A 23,936-nucleotide genomic window follows, 5' to 3' on the forward strand; every position below is an offset into this window, starting at 1 on the left:
TCAATTACAAGCAAGAGAGAAAGTTTGCTCTCTATTAAGCTGTGCATGTGTATTTGTGTCTGTGTGTGAAAGTTGAGCAAATTGCAATCACAATAGCCGCAGCCGCAGGCAATAAAGTTTAGTGGGTAAAAAATCTGTTAGTTGGTTTTGGTTCGGTTTTGGTTCGACAAGGCCAAGACTTTTGCATTCGGCCAACTTTCTTTTGGCTTGTGGGTTGTTATGGTTAGTTATTAGTTTGTTGAACGGGGACAACAACAAGAAACTTGCAATTGGTGTTTAACCAATTTTAGCTTGGGTTAGTCGGCTTAAGCTTGTGGGGTGGGCCCAAACTCACAGTTTCGACTGCAAATGGCTCCTCATCTGCCACGTAGACGCTGCTGGGTGAATTGGAGCGCGACGATTTGCGGCGTGGCGGCTTCAATGGTAAGGCCAATGGATGCAGCATTGTTGCCACTGGCGTTGACTCTTGCTGTTGCTGTTGCTCTTGCTGCTCCAATTGCAGCTGTTGTTCCTCGCGCTCAATGCGCACCACCAGCGCTGGCGTGCTTGTGGCTATTGAACGGCGCAGCGTTGAGCTCTCCTCCTGCTGCTCATCCTTGAATTTGACGCGCGTGGCTGCAGCTGTTGTGGCTGGCTCCTCATAGATATGCTCGTCAGTGTGTTTCACACCTGCTGGCGTGTTGACAGCTGTTCCCCCAGTCGGGCTTCGTGCGGCTTCACGCCCGCTCTTGCGCTTAATCGAACGTGCGCGCAAATTCTGCACGGCCGCGCCAATGATGCCGCCATGCGCCTCCTGCCAGCGCATGCCGCCGCCAAAGAATTCCTCGTCCATGTGTCGGGGTGTGCCGGGCGACGCTGTCGACGGGGCCGTGCCCATGGAGAGCGGCGTGTTGGCTCTGCCCGGCGTGGTGACCGCGCTTGCCTTTTCAAACGAGTGGGAGGACGACAAAGCAGCGTGAAATTCTCTTTCGATTACTTCCTAATTTTGCATACGAGTGTGTGTGCGTGCGTATGTATGTGTGAAGTGGAACAGCAGTTGTGTGCCTTAACGGTTTTATATTTGCATTTTTGTTTTTTGTTTTGGTTTGATTGGCACATGGCGGGGGGAAAAGACGAATGTTGGTTGAGATTGAAAAAAGAGTTGGAGTTTAGTTTTAGTTTGGATATCATTTGATTTGATTGGATTTGATTGCTGCGCATTTCGTTATTTCGCATTTGTTTCATTTCGAATGTTTGATGATTGTTAGTCGACTAAATACTCGCTACGTAACCAAAGGGAAACTATTTAAACAAAAGCAACACTAAGCTTAAATCTAAAACATACACACACACACATACAAGATTTATTGATATTGCTGTTTGTTGGGTGCAGCAGTTTTCAAAAAATGTTGTACCAACTATTACTAGTAAATTGCCTAAACAAAAAGCTTTTAAGCAAAGAGCAGGCAGCAAACAATAAAATAGAAGTCTATGTAATTTACAGCTGCGCTTATCTTAAGAAATCATTATTATATATGTATTTAAATTTAGAGCATAAAACCAAAGCAGTTTAGTATTAAAAGCGTGTTATTGGTTAGACGAAATCCATAAAAAGAATATATATATTAAACTTATAAATTATGTATATAAGAATTGATAAAATTTTATGCTTAGTTCAAATTCATATTCATATTTATATCTATATATATATATATATATTTGTATATATATAAGTGAGCAATAATTTTTGCATATTTTTTCAGCACATTTGTTTGAGTTACATAGCTCGTAACATTTTTCCCAATTGTAAGTGATCTTAAAGTGTGTTTTTATTATTAGTATTTTATACAATTTGATAACAAATGTTGTGATTGTGTTTGTTATTTATCGGTTGCTGTTTGTCATTATATATTTATTTCCAAATAGTTGTATTTTATATTTTGATGTTGCTGTAGTTGTTGTATTTGTTGTTGGACTGCTGTGTGTTGTAATTCAGTCTATTAAATTATTTATGGAAAAAAGAAATTGGTATACAAAAAATACTAATGGCACATAAATAAGTTAAAAACGTCATAAATCAATTTAATAATGAGTATTACACTGAAAGCGTGCGTCTACTTTATATAATTCGATTAAAATATATTCTTATTAATTTTCATTTGTTGAATGCAGAAAATATGCGAAAAAAATTAAAAAATATAAATTACATTTTTGTAACAAGTTTTTCAATGCAGTTTAAAAGCGAAATTCACATGCCATTTGTTAGTATTTTTACTGTCATAATTCTTCACTTGCTATTTTGCTAGTTTTATTTTCATAGAGGCGTTAGCATTGTAAAACGGGAACATCTGTGGTTTGGGGGCGGGGCAGGGTGTATGGGGGTGTTGGTAGTAGTGTTGCTGTCGCTATTTGTTTATGGTTTTTGTTATTGTTAGTTTGCTCAGAGGGTTAGACAGAGGGAAAGAGAGAGAGAGAGAGAAAGAGAGAAGGGTGCATGAGTTGTGGTTGATAGCTTACCAAAGGACTTGCAAGAATTACTCCGATCCTGCTTAGTACCGCTGGAAGACGCTGCAAAAATGTACACAAAATAATGTTCATACTCGAAAACACACTTTAAGTTTTTTGATTGGTTGTATTTAGAAATTTTGGTTTTCTTGCTAGTTTTATATTTTTTTTTTCTGTTTGCTGCGTTGCATTTGCGACTTAGTCTAAGAGAGTGATTTTTTACTCAATTAGTTGTATCACAAAAATTGGGAAAAATGGTCGATTTGCTTTGGCTTGCGTATTTCATTTTCGCTTGTTTTATGTTTTAGTAAAATAAAATAAAAATATAATTTTATAGATCGTAAGAATTCTTCTGTGGCATATGGCTATAAGTAGAGACTCTCTTCACTGCATAACAAAAAAATACTTAATTATTATTTTGTTTAGTCTTAAATTATATTAAAACACAGTGGACGCTTACAAATTAAAAGATGTGTATTGTAAACAATATAAAGATAAAGATAAGTTTATTAAAAAGACAGCTCTAGAAATTTATAGCTTTTATTGAAAATGAAAAAGCATTTTCAATTTGCAAGCGTCTACTGTACTTTTAAATATTTTTGATATCAATATGCCACACATGTTAAATATTTTCTTAAAAAATGCTTAACATGCAACTAGCACAAAGTGTTATCAAAGAGTTAAAAAAGAATTCATTTATAGATAATGAAACATAAATATACCTACCTACATGGCATGTAAAATGCTTTAATTAACAATTATATATTTTTGAAGTTAATTTTAAGTGATCTAGTTTAAGAGCAATAAAACGAGTTTGGTTCATTGTGAACAACACTTGTATAATACACACAGTTAGAAGAAATAAAATGAAACTTAGTACATAAATGAAAATAACTAATGTATTTTAAGTTTTGTTAATTTTTGTTTGTTGGTTTAATTAAAATGCAAACGAATTAAACAACTGAGCATGAGCATTACGTAAATACGATTATATACTATATATACCCTTTATATATTGTTATCTGTGTTGAGTAAACACAAGAAAAAGAAAAACAAATTGCAAAAAATATTTTTGTTTACTTATAAATATACCATATATATATAAATATTTAAAAGGACACACAAGTTGGGGTTAAAATATTTGTAATACAAAATGCTAAATAGTTTGGGGTACACCAGGATATTTTTTTGTAAACGTAAGGTGAGTTTTTATAGCGAGCAATTTGGTCTGAGGGCATGGGGGAATGGGGATTACGAGTATGTGTATGCTTAGCTCTATAAACAGAAAATATAAACACACACACATATACATTAAATGGTATGTATATTGACTTGACAGAACAAGAGAACGAGATTAAGTAGCAAGAGATAGAGTGAAATAGAGAGAGAGAGAGATAGACAGTTAGATAGAGAGAAAAAGACGCAACACAATGACTGGAATTTTGGTTTCTTTATTATTATATTCATGATATTTGCTCAGGTGTGTTGTTAACGTTTAATTTTGTATTTTTTTTCAACAGAAATAAAATGTAAGTGTAAATAATAAATATTACTATGTGTTGTGTTTGTTGTTGGTTGGTAACGTTATGTAAGTTTTATATATAATTGCTTGAAAAAAATGCATAGTAAATCCGCCACAGGGCACACCATATTTATTATTAACAATTTCTGTTTGTTTGCTTAGTTTTTGTTTTGTTCTTTTTTTTTCTTTTTGGAAGTTTTTGTATGTTGTATCAATAAAATTTACCTGTGTTACAGGATTCTCGCCTGGCCGATAGACGACATTGTGCAGCGGTCGCTTACGGCCCACATAATTGACGCAGACGAACTCCAGCAGAGAGGCGTAGATGAAACACATACAGACACCGTCCCAGACATTCATCGCAGTTAGATTGGAGACGACTGGCAGTGTGCTGCGGAAACCGTTCGAGGTAGTGAAGAAATTCAACATTGTTGTCACGCCTAATTGTTGTTTGTTGTTCGTTGTTGTTGTTGCATTTGTCGTTAAGAGAAACGTAGAAACTTGCATTAGCCATTTGACACGTAATTACGAAAATGTAGCATACTTTCTGGGGCACGTTGGGTAACAAGGACTTTTCAGTGTATGCAGGGGTGAGTGGGTGTGTGTGTGTGTGAGTGAGTGTGAAGGAAATGTTGTTTGTTTGAACGCAGCACTTGCACTCATTTATTGTTTTTTTTTAGCTTATAATTAGTTTTGCCATTATGAAGTAAATGTATGTACAAAAGTTGCTAATTTGAGTTTTATGGTCAGTTCCAAAGCAGTTTAATATTAACTGTGTGCAAAAAGCTTTTAGAACAGTTTTGATTGTTACTGCAGGCAGAATCTAAATGCAATTAAAGCTGTTGCATACTCCAAATGAAATAATGTGCTGAGTGTGAACTTAAGTTGAATATGTAAGTGTGTGCTATGTATGTTAATTAAATAATATTATGCCTGTCTATGCTATCAAATTAAATTCAGTATGCTTAATCAGCTAATTGAAATTGGCTTTGATGCTAATTCACTTAATTTAAATGCTTGCAGCTTGTTTATCATTGCATTAACAGGCAAACTTTGTCAATCTCAATTCTCTAATTAGTTGTGTCAACAATTTAACAAATTTGGCACGTAACAAGATTGCATACAATGTGCTGCCAGTTGGCAGTCGACTCTGTCGACATTTGGCTTACTAGCAGCCACTCGCATCGATTTTCCATTTTGCTCCGCTGCGCAAACGAAGTTGCAATCTTAACGCTGCACTCGAGCGCAATCTGCAGTAGTTCAAGAGCTAAGCGGCAACCCAAACAACGACGTGACGTGGAGCTGTCGTCTTGCATTAAATGGCAGACTTTAAGTTGCTTTGAAATTTCGTTGCCTTTACCCAAATTTAAGGCATGCTGGTCAACACTTGACTCAAATATTCATAAGCGAATGCTGCGCTACAGCTCTTAACTGGGCTAACTGGCTGTCGCTGGGCATGGCACGCACTAAGCGCGAGAGTGCTTTGCTATTTACCAATTTGATGCTGCCCCACGCACACACACACAGCTCCATATATGCCTTATGCATAAATCATCATCTACAATGTGCCCAAACCCAACGTCATGCACATCAGCAACATCATCATGGGCAGCAGCAGCGGCAGCAGCTGTAACTCTGACAAGAAATTCAAACGCAAGCTAAAGCAAATAGCACACCACAGTCGTGGACATGCCAAGTGTCCCTGTTGCAATTTCCACCCACCCCACCCCCTTCAAGCTCATGTGTCATTTATAGTTTTCGTTGTTGTTGTTGTTGTTGTTGTTGCTGTTGCTGTTGTGTGATGTTTGCGTTTTACTTTTCAATTCTTTTTGCTTTGTCATATGGCTGTCGGTTTTTGTTGATTTCTCTGGTTTCCCTTTTCATATCCGTTTCCGCTTTCTCGCCTGCTGTCTTTCTTTTTTGACTGCAGTGCCCAACTAGCATAAAATATATAATTGCATTTGTCGTTATCTTTTGTTGCTTTGTGTATTTCGCCAAAGAATTGCAATTGATTTAAGCATTGTCTTTTGTGAATATGAAACTGATTTTAATAGCATACTAAACTTCAACAAAAGCAGTGCAAAGTGTGGAAAATAATTGAAGAAACATGCATTGTAGAGTTTCAAGTGTTAATCAACAACAAATGGTTAAAGTTTAAATAAAGCTAGCACCTAGCTAATGTTAGCTTATGGGTAAAGCATATAACTAAGAAAAACTAAACCTTAATTGGATGCATTAAAGTAATGAAATCTTTTAACTGTAACTAAACTCTTTTTAGCGCCAATTGCTTAAGTCTCTTGGTAAGAGCTAAATTTTGACTAGATACTGCTGCGCCTGGAATGCCGCTAGAACTAGACTTTTGTCTAAATACTGGTTAAGAACTTTTAGTATAAATTGGAAGACAGCGTTTATATATTGATAGGTTTTCATTTTTTGTTTGACAAGAAATACATTTCGTAACTATTATTAATTTGTTGTTTTTGCAATTAAATTTGTTGTTGATTTGGAATTTGGTTTTACGTACCGATCATTACCCGGGCTGGCACTGCATTCCATTCCAGCCAAAATGTGATAAACGACGAGGTGACCAATATAATGCCAGGTATGAAAACGGTTGTAAAATAATATGCACGATCACGGGTAAATGTCAACTCGACCTGTAGGCAACTGTAATTACCTTAAAGTATATTGGGCCAAAAAACGAAAAAAATCATACGATGTTTGGCCACAGCAAATTTCAATTCAAATTCTTAACACAAGCTTCGAAGAGTACGGCATGAAACATGGCAGACAGATACAGATACAGATACACATTTGACAGAGTCACTTTCAGTATGTTGAGTATACTAAATATTATAGGTATTATTAGACTTAAAGATTACACCTAGTCTAAGCCACCCTAGCCTGAGCTTTTGCGAGCCAACTTGAACATAAAATAAATCTCAAAAGATAATAAATAAATTGTTGTAGCTTGTGGATTTCGATTTGGCTTGGTTTGGCATTAAGATTGGTATAAAAAAGTTTGGGGAACCCATGCAGCAAACTTTACAAATGCTGGTGTCGCATACTTCTTGTGGGCAGTGTGAAATCAAAGTCTGAGAAATGGTATACGCATTTGATATTTATGCAAACTACTTGATAAATCATAATTTATTAGTTAATCGAAATGATAAGGATTTAATTTACGCATGAAATAGGGCAATCAAAAATATTTTCAAAAAGGCAAATTTGCTACAAAAGGCGTAAATAAATCAATTCTCAATGGCGTACAAAATTGATTTGATTTTATTTGTATTTTTTTTTTTAGTGTGAAAGAGCAAGTATTAATTTAATATATAGAAACGGTTATAATTGTTTAAAGGCAGTTTTTGTTTTGGTTTTGGTATGGGTATTTTATAATTTAGGCATACTTAATTTTTGGTTTTTGTTACCTATCATTGATCTAGCTGGTACGGCATTCCATTCTAGCCAGAATGTTATAAAGGATGACGTCACCAATATAATGCCAGGTATAAAAACGGTGGTGAAATAGAATGCACGATCTCTGGTAAATATTAAATCGACCCTAAGACAGCTGTAGTTCCCTATAGTTTACATTATTTTGTATTTAGAGTAGAGAGTAGGAGTTGGCCGAGATGTTGTAGTCGTAGCAGTTTGATTTTTGGTTAGGGGGGTAGATAAAGATTAGACCAAAGTTTAATGTATTTTTTGAGAGTACACGTTGTTTGCTATATATTATTATACTATATAGTATTAGCAAGCCGTTAACCAAACTACGCTGCAGGCTACAAGATTATATATTTGTATAAAAGAAAATAAAACTTGGCAAGCTAGAACAGAACTTAAGCTAGACACTAACTAAATATTGAAACTAATATTGTTATACCCTTTATAGTATAAGTTAAATAGTTGCATTAGGCCTAAGAAGCAACATAAAAATTAAATACAATAAATTCAAAAAAAAAAAAAACATTGACAAACAGCGCTCAAGTCTTACTTTTAGAAGTTGAATTGCTCAACATACCTCTCCAGCTGTTTTGATCACAGGCCGTGGTCTGATTCTTAATCAGGTAAGCATTCAATGTGGTCAGCGAGGGACTCTTGCGTAGTGTATCCTCATCATTCTTCCAGACGTATTTGATTTGTGCCTCCTCATATGAAACTTAAAAGAATAAGATTAATAGCTTAATGTGTGTAAGACATAAATCATATTGCAGTCAATTTGCACAATTAATTAGGCATATGTATTAATGAGCTTGTACATTGTCTAACTGTCAGTTTGTCGACCTTTTTGTTGGCTCAATGCCGCACAAGCGAATTAAATCATATTCGTTGACAGTCACCACAGGCAGACAGGCAGATCCTTTGACGCCATCATAGTTGAAAAATCTGAACAACAACAACGCAAGCCTTACGCTATTGAATGCCTTACCCCACACACACGCACACACAGAGTAATTTATGATGTTGAAAGCCTTGTTGTTGTTGCCTCGCTAGCGCCTCGACAACTTTTTTGCTAAAAGAAAACAATGCCAAAGACAAAAGCCTAACAAAGCCAAGCTGCCTGGCAGCCTTGTTAGTCACTTTGTCAGCTTTGCCAAAGTGCCTCCCACACGCACACACACACACACACACACATTCTTTCACATATATATTTACATATTTGCATGTATGCGTGTGTGTGCAAACAAGCACTAGCGATTTCCCTTGAGTGACAGTCAACAATGTTCATCATCAACAACTTATCATCAACAACATTTTTCATTCCCAGCACTTGACTTTCAACACTTGAGCATAATTTTCATATTATCCGGCATTGTTAACCCCATTGATATTGATGCCAGCAATAATAATTCGTTTATCTTTAATACTTACTGCTTTCCATGGAGAACGAGCACTTGGGATCATCGAATGGAAATATATGCAGACTTCCCTGGCAGGATAATATTAGATGACGTCTGTAAGCATAAAAGTGGAATTTAATATTACCATAAGCCAACTTTGACATAGCTGGCAAATTAATCATACGCCCTGTTGTCTATCTTCAATTCATAATTTAGTTTTTTTTTTTATCAGCAAAGAGAAAGAGAGAGCGACACACTGTCAGTTGCGCCCGTTGGCTATTCAAAAAGACAAACGTCAAAAGAGAACGTGGAAAAAAGTAAAGAAAGCAAGTAAATGGCAACTGCAACTTATTTTAATTGCTGGACGACACTTTTTGCGCTATGCAGTCAATTGGAAAAGTTCTGTTGAATTAAAAAGCAGACAAGGCACAGGCCTGGCCGACATGGCCCGTCCAGCTGACATATTGTTAACAAGAGCAAACTTCTGACGTCACATATGTAACTTTGTATACGGCCGTATGTGTGTGTGTGTGTAAGTAAACAGTGGACGAGTTTTAGTTTTTACCTGTGCAGGAGTTGAGTTGAGCACACAACAGCAGCTTGCCCAAATATTTGCATGCATTTTCGCAAGCCTTTTACTTCACTGCTCTGTGTATTCTACGCCTTTCTCTTTTATTTTTGTACATTTTGTAGCAGCAGCACTACTTGCTTCTCTTGTGCTATTTTTCATTACTAACTTTTTTTACTTTCACTACGTTTTAATATTTTACACTGCCAACAAAAACAAAAAAAAAATGAGAATACTTTGGCTGCTGGCACAGGCTTCTGTCTAATGAATAGGAACTTTTTGACATTTGCATTTTTGTCGCCATGTTTTCGCTCTCTCGCTCTCTTTTTCTCTCTTGCTCTTTCATGCGCCGTCAAAACAAATAAAAAAAATTATCTAAAAAATATGCATATGCATATTCAAATTAAAGCGTTATATACATACCTCATTGCGTACGTAATGGTCCCGTTGCGAAATATTCTTAAAGCGAAATGCATTGGTATGATGGGATCCTTGAAATCGCCATGCATAATGAAGTATGTGTCGGGCGTCCAGATGCTGTCATGATGATGTAACGCATTCAAGAAATCGTAGTGCGATTTATTCCCATATTGCAGGCGCGGATCGTTCCATTGTTGATTCAATAGAAACTCAACTTCGTATTTCTGTTCAAGTGCATTAACAAAACATATACTCAATCGCATTTATTTATATTTATAGGCCTTACCAAACTGCTCTCATCGGGCGATGCTAAGCTCAAAAGTAATACGTTAACATTAACCGTTAGTGTGCCTGTGAAATAAATTTGGTATAGAATGTTGGTTGGAATGCAAATATTCGTTTTTAATTGCAAAATTTCTAATTTAATTTTGTGCACAGAGCAGAGGAAACAAAAGTAAACTCAAAGTAAGTGGAATATCTAGTCGACAAAACAAATACCACATATACAGATATGTATATAAATAATACGTATTTAAGAAATCTTTAAACTGTGCTTCTAGCTAGTTGAACCAACCGCGATGATGTGGTCTCCGCGCATTTTGATTTGTTGCCATATCGGGCGATTGTAAGCCACAGCAAAAGTCTTCATCTGTAAAATGTAACAAATTTGAAGATTGTGTTGCCAACAAAGTTTCAAGTACAAAAGTATTTTCTGGAATCAATAAGTTTTCAAGCTAAAATACAAATTATAAACATAAATTGAGGTTCGAATGCAATTTATATGCTGCGAATTTATTTATCGCTGCTCAAACTTTTAATTTAATACGTCTGCAGTGTCAATCACCATCAACATATAAAATTAGTTGAAAGCACATAAACACAAATCCCAAAAATGTAATTAAGTTAAGCCAGTCTCTCTTTGTCTAAGCTGCTGCCTGAGCACATATACAATTACGCTCTAGCTACAAACTTTGGCCCTTCCCTTGCAGTCGCAGTTGCCTCAGAAAATTGCAAGTGCAACGTAGACAGAGCAGCCATTAAGTTTAATTGATTTTATAGCGGTCATGCATCGTCGTTGTCATCCTTGCGATGCCCCGTACTTCTCTTTAAGAACTGTTTTAATGACGCCCAAGACAAAAAGTATAAGAAAAACTAAAAAAAAAATAAGTATAGAAGAAGTTTTGCTGCAATATTGTTATTGTTATTGTTATTGCTGTTGTTGCTTTTTTATGCATTGTTGTCTGGTACAGCGAACACTTAGACAAATTGAAATTTTCTTGTTTAAGGGTAAAGTTGTTAAATTGAGCACAACTTACCATTTACAGGCGGCAGTAAGCGTTTATCATAGCGTTTCTTCTCCAGTAATAAATCTAATATCTCTTTATCCGAACTGGATTCGTCGAATCTGTGTGGGTGTGAGCAAGACAAGTTAATCAAGTTGTAAATTGTATGGATTATAAGAAGAGCAAACATTAGTTTTGCATCCAACACAATACGAGTAGTTAATGAATTTCTTATGACAACAAACAGTCTTGTGTGTTGGATAGTGCGTCTTAAGTGGGAAAGTTTGAGAAGCAAGCAAGCTGGAGTTAGGCAAAGCGGCATTGGCTTTCAACTAAACAAAAACTTATCAATAAACGCATGCAAATTTGTTGGAATATTGCAAAGTTCAAACTAAAACTTGCCATAACGGAAATCAAACTAAAATTAAAGTGTTTTTTATTTTTTGCATTTTTGTTTTTGTGTGTCGGGCGGTGCAAAAACTTACTTCGACCAATCGATGCCATGACTGAAAGAATTTCAAAAGAAAATGAATAGAAAAATTGTACGTGTTGAAGGGTTACAGGCGTCATAGATACAGATAGATATACAGAATATACAGATAGATAGATACAATTGCACAGTGTTGTAGACAGTGAGTGTGGCAGGTAAATATGCAGAGAGAGCTTCAAGCGTTACACTTACATCGGATGCTTGTCGAGCGCACCCGTCTCCGATTGTGTGGCAGCGGCCGTGGATGTGGTGGTCAGATAGCAGAGCATCAGTATCACGCTGGACGCCGCGTAGAAGCTGAACGATTGGGTATAGTGCTTGTAGTGCTGGCCCAGATACTGATAAGCGGCTGCTGATGTGGCGCTCAAGTTCGCTAAAATGGCGGCTGACATTGTGGCGGGTACAACGGCGCTGGCGACATTCTTCAAGCGCCAGTGCTGATACGCTAACGGTTGCTGCTGCTCCAACTTGTTCTCTGCCTGCTGTGATTGCTCTGCTGCTGCTGATGCTGCTGCTGCCGCCTCCTGCTGCGACGATTGCTTGGACGTCATTAGGGCAGCTCGAGCATGCAGCAACATCTCGTGCAGTTGCTGCTGGCATTGCGGCAATTCGACCATTGTCGCTGCCACAATGCTGTGACTTCGACGCTCCTGGCTGTGGGCAGCTCTGTTTGTATGATCTTGACGCCAATGCCGACGTCGACAGCGGCGCCGCTGCTGCTGCTGCTCATCTCTGTTTATCTCGCTGCGCTTGTGGCAATTGACGTGGCAACTGTTTTGCAAATCGCTGCTGTTCGCCTTAATATCGATTCGTGCACCGATTGTTTCGTGTGTCGCCAACGCGTCCTTGTTCTCCAGCGCCACTTGACGCAACGTTTGTAACTGCTCTAACTGTTGTGACTTTGGCTGTGGCTGTGGCTGTTGTTGCACCGTTAAAAGCACTTGAGCTGCCGCTTTTAGCTGCTTGGTGTTTGCTTTTACAGTTGTCGTTTGCGTTTTATGATTTTGTTGATAGTTATCCTTGATTTCCAAGTTCTCTGTTAGGCGTTGTGTTGTTGTTGTTGTATCTATTGCAGTTGTTGTAGTATCACATTGATTTCTTTTTGCTGACTTTATTCTCGGCTTGGGCTGCTCTCTGGCTGCTTCAAAGGCGCAGCCCATGTTACACGTTTACTGCAAGCAAACAATGAAATGGAAAGTTCGTTTTAAATAATGTTGCATACATTCAAGCGCTGTGTATTGGTTTCGTTAAGACTAAATATTGTACAATGAACATCAATGGGAAATGTATATGGATTTTCATTTAAATATTTATTTGTAATTATAGTATTAAATATCTTTGCAGTTTGCAGAAACGTACTATCCATTTAAAGCAATAAGCGCCCTTTTAAACACAAACTTGCCCAGTATTAAACCTTTGTATGTTTATTAAATTTGCTTATAGTGAAAATGTATGTTCGATTTTTAGCCATTAAGAAGCTTACTCAGTAAATGGAATAAATATACACCCATTGAGCATTTAAATGCATTTCAATATATGCAGATGAAAATATTTTGATAAATCCTTGTCAATACAGTCCGCTCAATTAGTTGAGCTGTAAGCTGATTTAATATTCAGCAATAAAATTTTCAACAACCTTAAAACCCCAATGTATGTATTTACATTTATTTTTTTACCATTGCGTGGCCCAAAAGGAAATTGAATTCTTTTTGCGGTTGATATTTTGCGGTAGGCGAAACTTGAAGAGCTCTTCGCCCATTATTTTTATTTATATATTACTTATTTTTGCATGTCAGCAGCTAGACTAGACTCATACAACTAAATGCAGCACGGAGTATAAACGAAAATTGCATTTTGCTGGAATATTTTGCCATGACCGCAAATGACAACAACTAGCAAATACAACTAAAAATCTTTAGACATGAAACATGATTTGACATGCAAGCTAAAGCAACAACAACAATAACGATTTTAGAACAAGATTTGGCACATTGACTCACTGTCGACATTTAGCTTTACTGGCTGTATATATAAAATCATTTAAAATGCAGCAGCAAGACTTTAAATCAATTCGTTTAACAGCGATTAGTATAGATAAGTAATTGCAACATTTATTATTAATAATATAATACGACATGTGTATTTTGCTAGTTTCCACTGTAAAGTGTCAGCTTGGTACTTTTAAATAATACGTGATAAGTCCGGGCATCAAATGAATTTATTCCAAGCACATGTTACAAAGAATTCGAGTTTTTTTTCTTATCAACTCGAAAACTTTTGCTGCTTGAAATTCTCCACAATTGTTGATTTTTGCTCTGGCATTTTCAGCTGTTTGTTTTATCTGAAAAAAACAAAAACCAAAAAACAAATGCATACACATGTCTGCAAGGACAACAGGCACGCACACACACACACACATACACACGAACAAGCCATTCAGGCAGCAGTCAATGGGCTGCTCAGTGGCTTTGTCATTCGCTCTGGCTGGCTTCATTATACATTTATTTGATTTTTACGTGACTTTGGCCATAAAGCACAAAAATAAACCGAAGCGAAGCGGCCACAAAATTCAGATATATGGGTCGCTTTTTAAGGAATTGTGTTCGCTGAATATGTTAACGGCATGTAAATGGTGTCTATATACAAATTGGTACGATCTAGGCGTAGCTGGTGGCGGTGGCACGCGCCTCAACTCTTTGGCCCCCAGTCCTCTCCCATGTGTGCGCCTCAACAATTATTGACCTCAATCTATTTTAAGCGCTTGTACCGCTTGTACAAATTTTTTCCATGTTATTTTTCTTCTTCACTCCTTTTTTACACGTTTCTCTTGCCTGTCTTGCAAATGTCAATTCACTTGACAGTCACGCCCTGTGCGCCCGCCCGCGCGCTAAAAGTTGCTGGAAACTTTTTGGGTCTGTTTATTGAGCGGGCATGGCACCGCATGGCAAAAGTTGACCAGAGATCGGTTCATGCTTTCATATCCTACTACTGACTGCTGTTGCTGCCATTGCTGCCGTTGGCGTTGCGCTTCCTTTGCTGATATCCTTTATGCCTTCCGGATCCCGGTGCTGTGGCTGAGGCGCATAAATTTACACAAACCACGCGACTACAAGTTGGTCAAAGCTAATCCGTCGCCTGAGCGGGCAGGAAGCGACGCCAACAAAACTAATCCAAAAGCCAGCAGCATGTCCTTGCTGGCTGCTCTCGCACTTGTCTAGTCTCAACTCGTTGTGCGCATTTCATGCCCGCTTTGGGGCAAACTTTTCATGTTGCAACAAGCTTTGTGGCAACTTTATCAGCAATTTCATAATATTTTGTTTTATTTTTGTTGGCTACATTAATCTATACAAAATATAATAGAGAAAAATAAATCCGCTCAGCTCTTGTTGGTTGGGCCCACAATAATATTTTGCAATTGAAATTTGTTCACAGTTCGGCAAAGCCAAAACTAGAAGCGCCAGTCCCTTGAAATTTGTATGCGGGCACAATAACAACTGAAGGACAACGCACCACGCTTAATAAACGAGAACACAATAGGGCAGGGCAGGGCAGGGCAGGGTAGGGCTGGGATTTGGCCTTTAGATAGTCATATTGATTTCGTGGCTTTAGTCGCGCTCTAATGAACTTTAAAAATATTTTAATTTGCCACTAAACCGACAAGTCTGGGTCGTTCAAACAACACAGCAATAACAGTTAATAACAATAACAACATGCTATCGATTTTCAGTCAGTTTGGGCTTTGCGCTCCCCGTGCCCAAAAGAGAAATATAGTAAACTAATTGGATTAAAGTTGTTTTCAATACACGCTGACATTTAACGATTGTGATTGGCAGCGTCTGATCAATTATTGAGCTGTTTTTAGGCTAGTGCATAACGATTATAAACACGTAAGCCTTGTCGACATTCCGTTGGTCATTATAAGCGGCTTATTGAAATATACACGGCTCGGGAATGTTACACACAAATATAAATGTAATTGTTGCAGGGCACTTGACCCACTTGAATGGTTTTCGTTAATGGCCAAGTGCCATTTGCAAGCCAAATGCCAAATGCTGGACTCCATTAGATGCACTTAGCGGCTGTCTATTGCTCTGCCTAATTAAATAGTTCGATAGCAACAAATGGCCACGGCGAACGGCAAACGGAAATGGCAACGAAGCGAGTTCATTCGCTTTTCAATTAGACTGCAGGGCACTGCACTCGGTACAGTAATGGCCAAGCACTCAGGAGACCTTAAGCCGTTTAAGTCAGCTTAAGGTCTGCAGCTGGCAAAAACTAGTACAACAATGGGAACAATTTAAATAATTACAACAATGACATCGACGACCTGTTGGAGAGAGAGAATGCCAACGCTCGTTTAATAGAAGCCAAGCTGCATTAATTGAAATACCAGGGAGCAGCAACTTCAACAACTATGTCGTCATGTACAACAAACTTGATATCCACATCCACTCAACGTCAAATTGCGTTAATATGAGCATGGGATTCAATGGCTTTGACATGCGAGTATCGAGTACTTGTCGAACCTCTGGCTAATTGCACGTAAATTAAACAGCAACCATATATTTGACAGTTTGCGGTGCAAACATTAGCACCAACTTTGAAAGTGCACAGTGAAAAACGGTTCAAAGTTTAAATTTGAATAATCGATAAGCGCCAGCGAGTTGTTCGATAGACATTTATGCAGAAAGAGATAGCAAGTGCCAGTGAATTGGGACAAATTTAAGTGTAAAATCATGTGATGTGTTTGTTTTAATTAAGCATCAATTCATCATCAATATATCAATGTAATATTATTTTTTCTCTCAGTGGCTGCCAAAGTGCGTGGACCATGCTGTTTACACTTAATTGGCACAGTCATTGAGCTGCGTGTTGTTGTCGCAGCTTGCAGTCCTCACTTGTCAGTTGGCCATTGACCAAACAAAAACGTATGCACTCCCCCCCCAACCTATGCCCAATAGCCACATGTAGTGCATTTGTTGAGCAGTCAGTGCTAAGTACGTGAGGGCAGGCTATTGACTATATGGCTTACACCCCCACTTGACTGCTTGTTGGCTTGTAGCTGGTCAGGTATTTAAGAAATGTAAGCACAGAGCGGCAAGTGCAACATCAGCAGGCGCCTGTGTGGTATGCAACACTGTTTGTAAATAGTTCAGCTTCTCTACTTTTCTTCTTCTTCATGCTGACGTAATCACAGCGCACTGCAGTGACTAATTGAAAGTGCAATATATTTATATGGCCAGTTTTAAGCTTGAATATTTTAAACAAATTACACACTTATTAAGTAATTAAACACGCTTTTAATTTCTTTTCTATGCTGTTGCTTTAATCACTTCAGTGCGCTCTATGAATATTTTATGATATTTTTGACACTTTTTGTGCCCCTAAATGCGTTGAACCAGCGCTGGTTTAGTCCGCATTCACTTAAATTCGTTGCATCATGAAAAGGTTTGTGAATAAATTACAATGAAAACCTGGCATGGCGTAATAATTCAGATTAAAAAGTATTTATACACATGACAGCAACTGTCGGAAGTGGGCGGGTTGGCGGCCAGTCGGCCAGGCTGGCTGGAACCTTGACTGTTAAGCCCAGTTGAGAGTTGGACGGGCGGTTTGGTTATGCCCATCACTCACAATGGCTGCAATGGGGGGTACAGTACATGTGGCCAGCGCTGATTTCACTATAATAAATTGACATTTTTTTTGGAAGAATTTTTCCAACAACGCAAGGGGCAGCGGCCGGGGGGAGTTACTGTATGTCATTTAAAATTTTTACTGCTGTTTGCTTGTTTGCTTGGCTGTTTGCGACATGTTGAGATTTTTTAGTACATGGAAGGACAAAGCGCTTAAGGCTGGATTTACAGAAAAAGACACAATGCTCTCGCAATAGTATAAACTATAATGTGATTTATAGTTGGAGTATCTTGTATTTGTTGGCATAAAAGCACTTATTGCAATGCAAGTAAAATTAAAACATAAATCAAATTATGCTAGAGTTTGAAGCAGTAAGTAAGTTTAAAAAAAATATATATAGCAAACTGCATAAATCAATGACTCAATTTGCTTATCTATAGCTTATGCGAGTACGCACTCTCGACAAGACAAGAATATGCCATAAACCACAACAAACCAATGAGAAGCGCAATTGTGGCAGCAACAACAACACAAACAACAACAACAACAGTAGCAACACTATGGACAAGAGCGTCAAGCAATAAACATAGAAATAACAAGTATGCAAAAGAAGCAGACAACAAGCAACGACAAATAATTTGGCACAAAAGCAAATAAACAAGATAAGCAAACACAACACACAAAACGCTCAGAGAGAAGGACAAAACTGAAAGAAAGCGACAGCAGCAATGACACAACGAGAAGACGACAAAAGCGTGAGCACATAATGAGCATAATAGTTGTGTGAGGGGGCCAGAAGGGTTAGAGCCTCATGTTCCATATGAGAGTGCCAAAGAGCTTTTTGTTCACTATTCGTGTGAGTGTGTGTGTGTGTGTGTTAAAATAAGCGCCACTTTAAATGCAAACACACAGATACACGCTTAGACATGACGCACGCACCCACACACACTCATATAAAGCAAAGGGGGAGTTGATGCAACTGATGCTAGAGCCGAAATACAAGTTGCAGCTGCTTGCCAAAACGAGAGCAAAGGCACGTCGCCAAGCATTTAAACTAATCTTAAGGCAGTTTATTTATATACATACATACACACAAATATGTAACTCAAGGGCCGCTCAGCCTTAACAATGTTCTACACGTTTGCACATAGTTAGGCTTGCATAAGTATAGCCCATGGGCTAGGCGCAGGTAAAAGAAAATAGGGGAATTTCAAGCCCCAAATTCATGCCAAAGTGCGCTGCTTACAGAGCTACTATAAATAAATAGAAACAAATATAGGGAATTGGGTTGAAGGTCTTGCTGCTTTTATTGTTAGTTGTCTTAAATTTATGAATCCATTAATAGTAACGCACGCAAGCGTTTGATCTCTACTCAAATTGAGATTACTTGCATACTTCGCTCCATTGCAATTCATTTTAATTTCACACAATTATTTTTAATTAGTATTCGTTCGCATGCCTGCATTCACTATTTGCAATGTGCCAACGCATTTAATTGAAACACGCATTGTAGTTCAATTGTATTAATGGAAAACAAGCTGCTGGCTGCTCCAGTTTATTGCCAAACGGTTGATGCGGTGCACGGCACATTGCACAATTTAATTGAAATTCAATTGGCCAACAACAGTCACAGATTATGCGGTAGACAGCTGGCCAATGAGAAATATATTTATGAAATGATAGGTCTACCCATATACATTGTTTTGTTGTTGTTCCTGTACAAATGAGCAATAACAGCATTGCTACAAGGACAACAATAAAATATTAGAATTATTTACAATTAAACAAAAAGCAGCTGTGCTGCGTCCAGGTCTTACAGCTCCCAATTTTGAATGCAGTTGCATCTCATGAGTCTAACAAGGCAAAAAACTCTGAAATCGGACGACATTTCGCTGAATTACGGCTTATCAAAGTGTGATATTTCACAAAAATTTGCCTTGTTAGTTTACTATTTTGGTCATAACTTCGCCAAATAATTTTTATGTAATACAATCTTATACTCATTTTAATTGTGCTTTCCACGCCGACATATTGACGTATAGAGCATTTGAATCGGATTTTTTTTAGCCGAGTTATAGCTCTGCAAAGTTTGAAATTAAACAAAAACTTACTCTTCAGCATTGGTTTTCTTGCCACAACTTTGTCAAAACAATTTATTTATTGATCGAGCACTAAAAAATATGTTTATTTAGTATCTCATGAGTAAATTAAGCTTGAAAACACTTCTGTGCGATTTTTTTTGGCTGAGATATAGCCTCTCAAAGTTAGAAAATGATTAGAAATGAAGACGGCATCATTTTTGGCAAAAATTTACAGGGGTTACATCACGTTTTTTTGCCAAAATATCGAAAATTTTAAAACTTCCAAATTTGAATGCAGTTTTATTCTAATGCATCTCACGAGTCTAACAAGGCATAAAACTCCGAAATCGGACGACATTTCGCTGAATTACGGCTTATCAAAGTGCGATTATTTCACAAAAATTTGCCTTGTTAGCTACGTATTTGGTCATAACTTCGCCAAATAATTTTTATGTAATACAATCTTATACTCATTTTAATTGTGCTTTCCACGCCGACATATTGACGTATAGAGCATTTGAATCGGATTTTTTTTAGCCGAGTTATAGCTCTGCAAAGTTTGAAATTAAGCAAAAAGTAGCTCTGCTTCTTATTGCCATAACTTTGTAAAAATAATTTTTTCCATTGATCAAACTAAACAGTATATATTTATTTACAAAAAACTCTTTAGTCCAATTATTAATGGCTGAGATATAGCTTCTCAAAGTTAGAAACTGATACTAAATGGAGACGGCACCATGTTTGGCATTTTAAGAAATGGGTCTAACAAGTCATATAACTTTGAAACCGGAAGTCATTTTGCTTATTTACAGCTTTTGAAAGTGTAAAATATATTGTACTTGTACAAATATTTGTTATATTTGGTTGCTGATGTACAAGACCAACAATCTTTGTTTGCTGAAATACAAACTAACAACCTTTGGTTGTTGATGTACAACCTTTGATTTTTTATGTACAAAATAAGCAATCTTTTGTTGCTGATTTGCGATACTAATAACTTTTGTTGTTGATGTACAACATAAACAACCTTTGGTTGTTGATGTACAAAATAAACAACCTTTGGCTGGCTATGTACAAAATAAGCAAACTACGGGTGCTGAGGTACAAACTCTGAACTCGAACAACATTCTGCAGCTTTTCAAAGTTTGATATTATACAGAAAGTTGTTTAGTTTGTTTACTATATTTTTCTTCAAATAAAGAATTTGTACAGCATATATTTGTATACTCATTTGAATTATGTTTGCCATGTCAATAAAAAAAAACAAACGAATCGGATAATATTTTGCTGAGTTAGAACCATGTTAGAGCTTCACAAGAATACAACATTATTATTAAATAAAATATTTTTTTTAGTATTATTGTCTACCCAGTCTAGAGATTTTTATCATAAATAGTTAGTAAAACATAAATGATGCTATTTCCATAACATTTTTACTGCTGGACTGTACAGAAAATTTGCTTTTATGACTAATGAATAAAATAAAATTGCTGTGGCACTCTGCTAATAACATTGCTGAGTTTGTTATAAGTTCTTGAATATAACTTTTGTATAATTTATTGAAGTTTAAAAAACTTTGGTCACAGTCGGAATTAGAAACTACGATATGTAGTTCACATGCCAAGAGTGAAGAAAAAAATACGTGCGTGCAAATAGAGAACCTAATTAGCTTTGAGCACAACCTTTGTTTGCGCGCCAAGCCGAAAGGAAAAAAAAATGGCTACATATATATGAAAATAAAATGTTACAAAAATATAGAGAGTGGCTGACTTTGTGTATGTCCGTGCAAGGACATGCGTGACGTCGTCAGCGAAAAACAACTGAAATTGCTTAAAAACATTGCGCGCAATGCATAGGTATTAAAAGAGAAAAAAATGTGAAGCAAAACAACAACAAAGGACATGCTATGATTAGCATTTTAATGCGGCTTACCGCTGCACTACACCCCAGTACACCCAGCTTGGTATTTCAATCAAGGATACTATTCATATTCATACAGAAGCGATTACTTTGAAGACCGGCGGCTATAATTAGCCACTCAATTATGCCGTCATAATTGAAATTTTCACTGCAGTCAATTAGCCATAAAAACAAATGTTGCCATGGCGTATAACTAAAACGTATACGCAGCGTATGCGCAACGTTGGCATCCAACAAAGCTGCACTGTAGAGTTTTGGTCAACGCAATTTCAGCACGTGTCATCTGAGCGATTAGGCTTGCGTGTGCCGCGGATTAGCAACTTAGAACGCTTAAATGACGTAAGATTTTTTGACCTCAAAGTATGTGCGCGAAAAAGCAACACACAGAAAAAATGAGAGAGCGAGAAGTACAAGTAGGTCAAGTTGGCATATTGACTCTGATCACGATAGCAACTGATCCAGTTTAAGCTGTTGAGCGCTGTTATATTATTACTACGCTCTTCATTTAAAATGCACGCTATTATGTAATCTTTCAATCAGTCAAATCATTTTATAATCAACTGCATTTTATTGCTTATTGCTGCATTAGCACAATAAACCCAACTGCCATATGAAATGTTAATTTTCCGCATGTATTTAAAGCGTTTATTACTCCAGAGAGACCAAACTGCAATAGCGTCAATTACTGCGTTGAACCGAAAGCCAGAAATACCAAAGCATATAGTTAAGCTAATCGTTGCATTGTAAATTTAACAATTCAACTTCACTGCGCGCTTAACCAATTTATAGTTAGACAAATGCCTGCTATTTGTCACAAAGGTAGTCCATGACCGCAGGCCGCTATTTGTATAGCTTGATTTAGCCATATCCGCCATACGAACTGATCTATATGCACACACACACATACACATGCATGAGCCTTGCTTGTTGTATGTCTGTTTGCTGTGAGATTTTTATCGCACGCGCATTTCCTGCTCTGCTCATGGCGCTCATAAAAAAGTGCTCTAAACGCTAATCAATAATTTAGCACGGCACTTTATATAAATCTAAGTGGCGAATGGTGTTAAGCTTGCAAAGTAATTTCCAAATTTATTGCGAGCACTCACAATTTGATTTACGTTCTAAAGTAGCTTAAGTTACATTAACGAGTTGCGTTGAGTTTTAATTTGAATAAATTAAATAATATATTTAAAATATCTTTGGCACTTGCAGTAACTACCACTTGACCCCGTTCTGCATGAAAAATGTGTTAAATGCCAGCGCATGAATAATTAAATAATTTATGCCACTCGTCGAGCCGTTTGTCTATGCAAAAGTTGTCCTATATTGCAGACACGACAGTCGACAAACTCTAATAAATTTATAAGCAAATTGAATGAGAAAATAAATTTTTAATTGTTGTGCGCTGTAATTTACTTTAATTTTAGTTGAATATTTGTGAAACTTTTGAGGCGCCTCCATGTACATAATAATTTTAAGAGGTCCATATACTTGTATCGAACAATTACAGTCAACCTTAAGATACATATAATTGCTAAATCGATATGTTTTGAATACTGCGATGTGGTTGTCAAACAAAAGTTGAGTTTCCCACAATACAAAACATATTAAGTATTTAATACAACAAGCGATATGATAATTATGGACTCAGTAACACAACAGCTGCAACTAGCACATGTCAGTGGGCTTAAAGGACTTGACTTTAATTACCAGCCAAGCTCAGTCCAGGCAAGCAAAAGCTTAACAAATGAGCTTATCCGCCACTTCACTTATACTTCCAGGCAAACACTGCACGCAAGCTCTATAATAAATTGCCACAATGTGCATCTCTTACCAGACTTTGGCTGATTACGAGCAGCATGACCTTTGTTGCTCTATGTAACTCTATTTAGGTGTCTTTGGCTTCAGCTTTGTCTCGGTCTCTCGACTAGCAACTGTGTTGCTGCTAGTTGGCACTAAAAATGCGTGCGTGCCTTGGCTCTTTATCGATTCGTATATCTAAATTTAGTCAGGACGACATATAATACAACCGCAAAAGTAGGCATATATATCTACCATATATTTATATATACACGCGTCTATTTACATGTGTGCAGGTCACATGGGCACTAGGACACGCGCCACCCACCAGCCAACCACAGAAACACCCTCGACTAATAAATATTGCATTGTGATATACAAAATGCCCAACGGCGCCAACCAGTTGGCCGTGTAATTAAAGTTTTTGTGTTGTTCGCTTGAGTCTGAACTGAACTAGTTCAAATTAACTTAACTCACATTCACTTGCATGTTAATTTCGTAGAGCTCATTTGCCAATATCAAATATAAATTCATTAACCCAATTCCAGATGTTTACTTGCAATTAAAATTAGCCAAGGTGAGTACTCAGCAAGCTGAAAGCTGTGCACAATGGACTTGAGCCAAAGGTCCTGCTCACCTTGAACCAACTCGCCAGCTTCATGATAAATGAGCTGCACCAGCTCATGTGGCAAATGTGACATGTGCTCTGGGCATTTTTTTTGTGTGTGCTGATTGTTGTGCATGCCCATGAAACGCTAGATAAGCGCTAAAATTACCATACAAGCACCCCCCACCCCAGCCCCAAGCGCATAAGCCAAGCCGTCTAGGGTATACACATGTACATACATAAGCGTGTCTGTGTGCATGAAGTAATGGCCAACGGGTAATGG

At 37.3% G+C, this 23,936-nt stretch overlaps 1 protein-coding gene across 26 annotated transcripts in view; it reads right to left on the reverse strand.

Annotated features, from left to right (window-relative positions):
* Positions 1-23,936, reverse strand: part of LOC108599877 (glutamate-gated chloride channel) — a 39,658-nt gene that overhangs the window by 2,828 nt on the left and 12,894 nt on the right. For 2 of the 26 annotated variants that reach the window (XM_017987034.1, XM_017987033.1), the window contains exons 3-14: positions 11,804-12,783; positions 11,607-11,627; positions 11,155-11,243; positions 10,413-10,487; positions 10,125-10,189; positions 9,842-10,062; positions 8,882-8,964; positions 8,031-8,168; positions 6,531-6,683; positions 4,232-4,446; positions 2,497-2,547; positions 335-922 (exon numbers count right to left, since the gene is read on the reverse strand). In XM_017987034.1, the coding sequence (XP_017842523.1) occupies positions 335-922; positions 2,497-2,547; positions 4,232-4,446; positions 6,531-6,683; positions 8,031-8,168; positions 8,882-8,964; positions 9,842-10,062; positions 10,125-10,189; positions 10,413-10,487; positions 11,155-11,243; positions 11,607-11,627; positions 11,804-12,771 (2,667 nt within the window). In that variant the 5' untranslated portion in view covers positions 12,772-12,783. Of the gene's footprint in view, positions 1-334; positions 923-2,496; positions 2,548-4,231; positions 4,447-6,530; positions 6,684-7,437; positions 7,591-8,030; positions 8,169-8,881; positions 8,965-9,841; positions 10,063-10,124; positions 10,190-10,412; positions 10,488-11,154; positions 11,244-11,606; positions 11,628-11,803; positions 12,784-23,936 lie in introns of all 26 variants that reach the window. The other 24 variants (XM_017987047.1, XM_017987046.1, XM_017987050.1 and 21 more) reach the window with 22 other exon arrangements.

This window comes from Drosophila busckii, chromosome 3L (assembly GCF_011750605.1).
Source record: "Drosophila busckii strain San Diego stock center, stock number 13000-0081.31 chromosome 3L, ASM1175060v1, whole genome shotgun sequence".
Lineage (NCBI taxonomy): Eukaryota > Metazoa > Arthropoda > Insecta > Diptera > Drosophilidae > Drosophila > Drosophila busckii.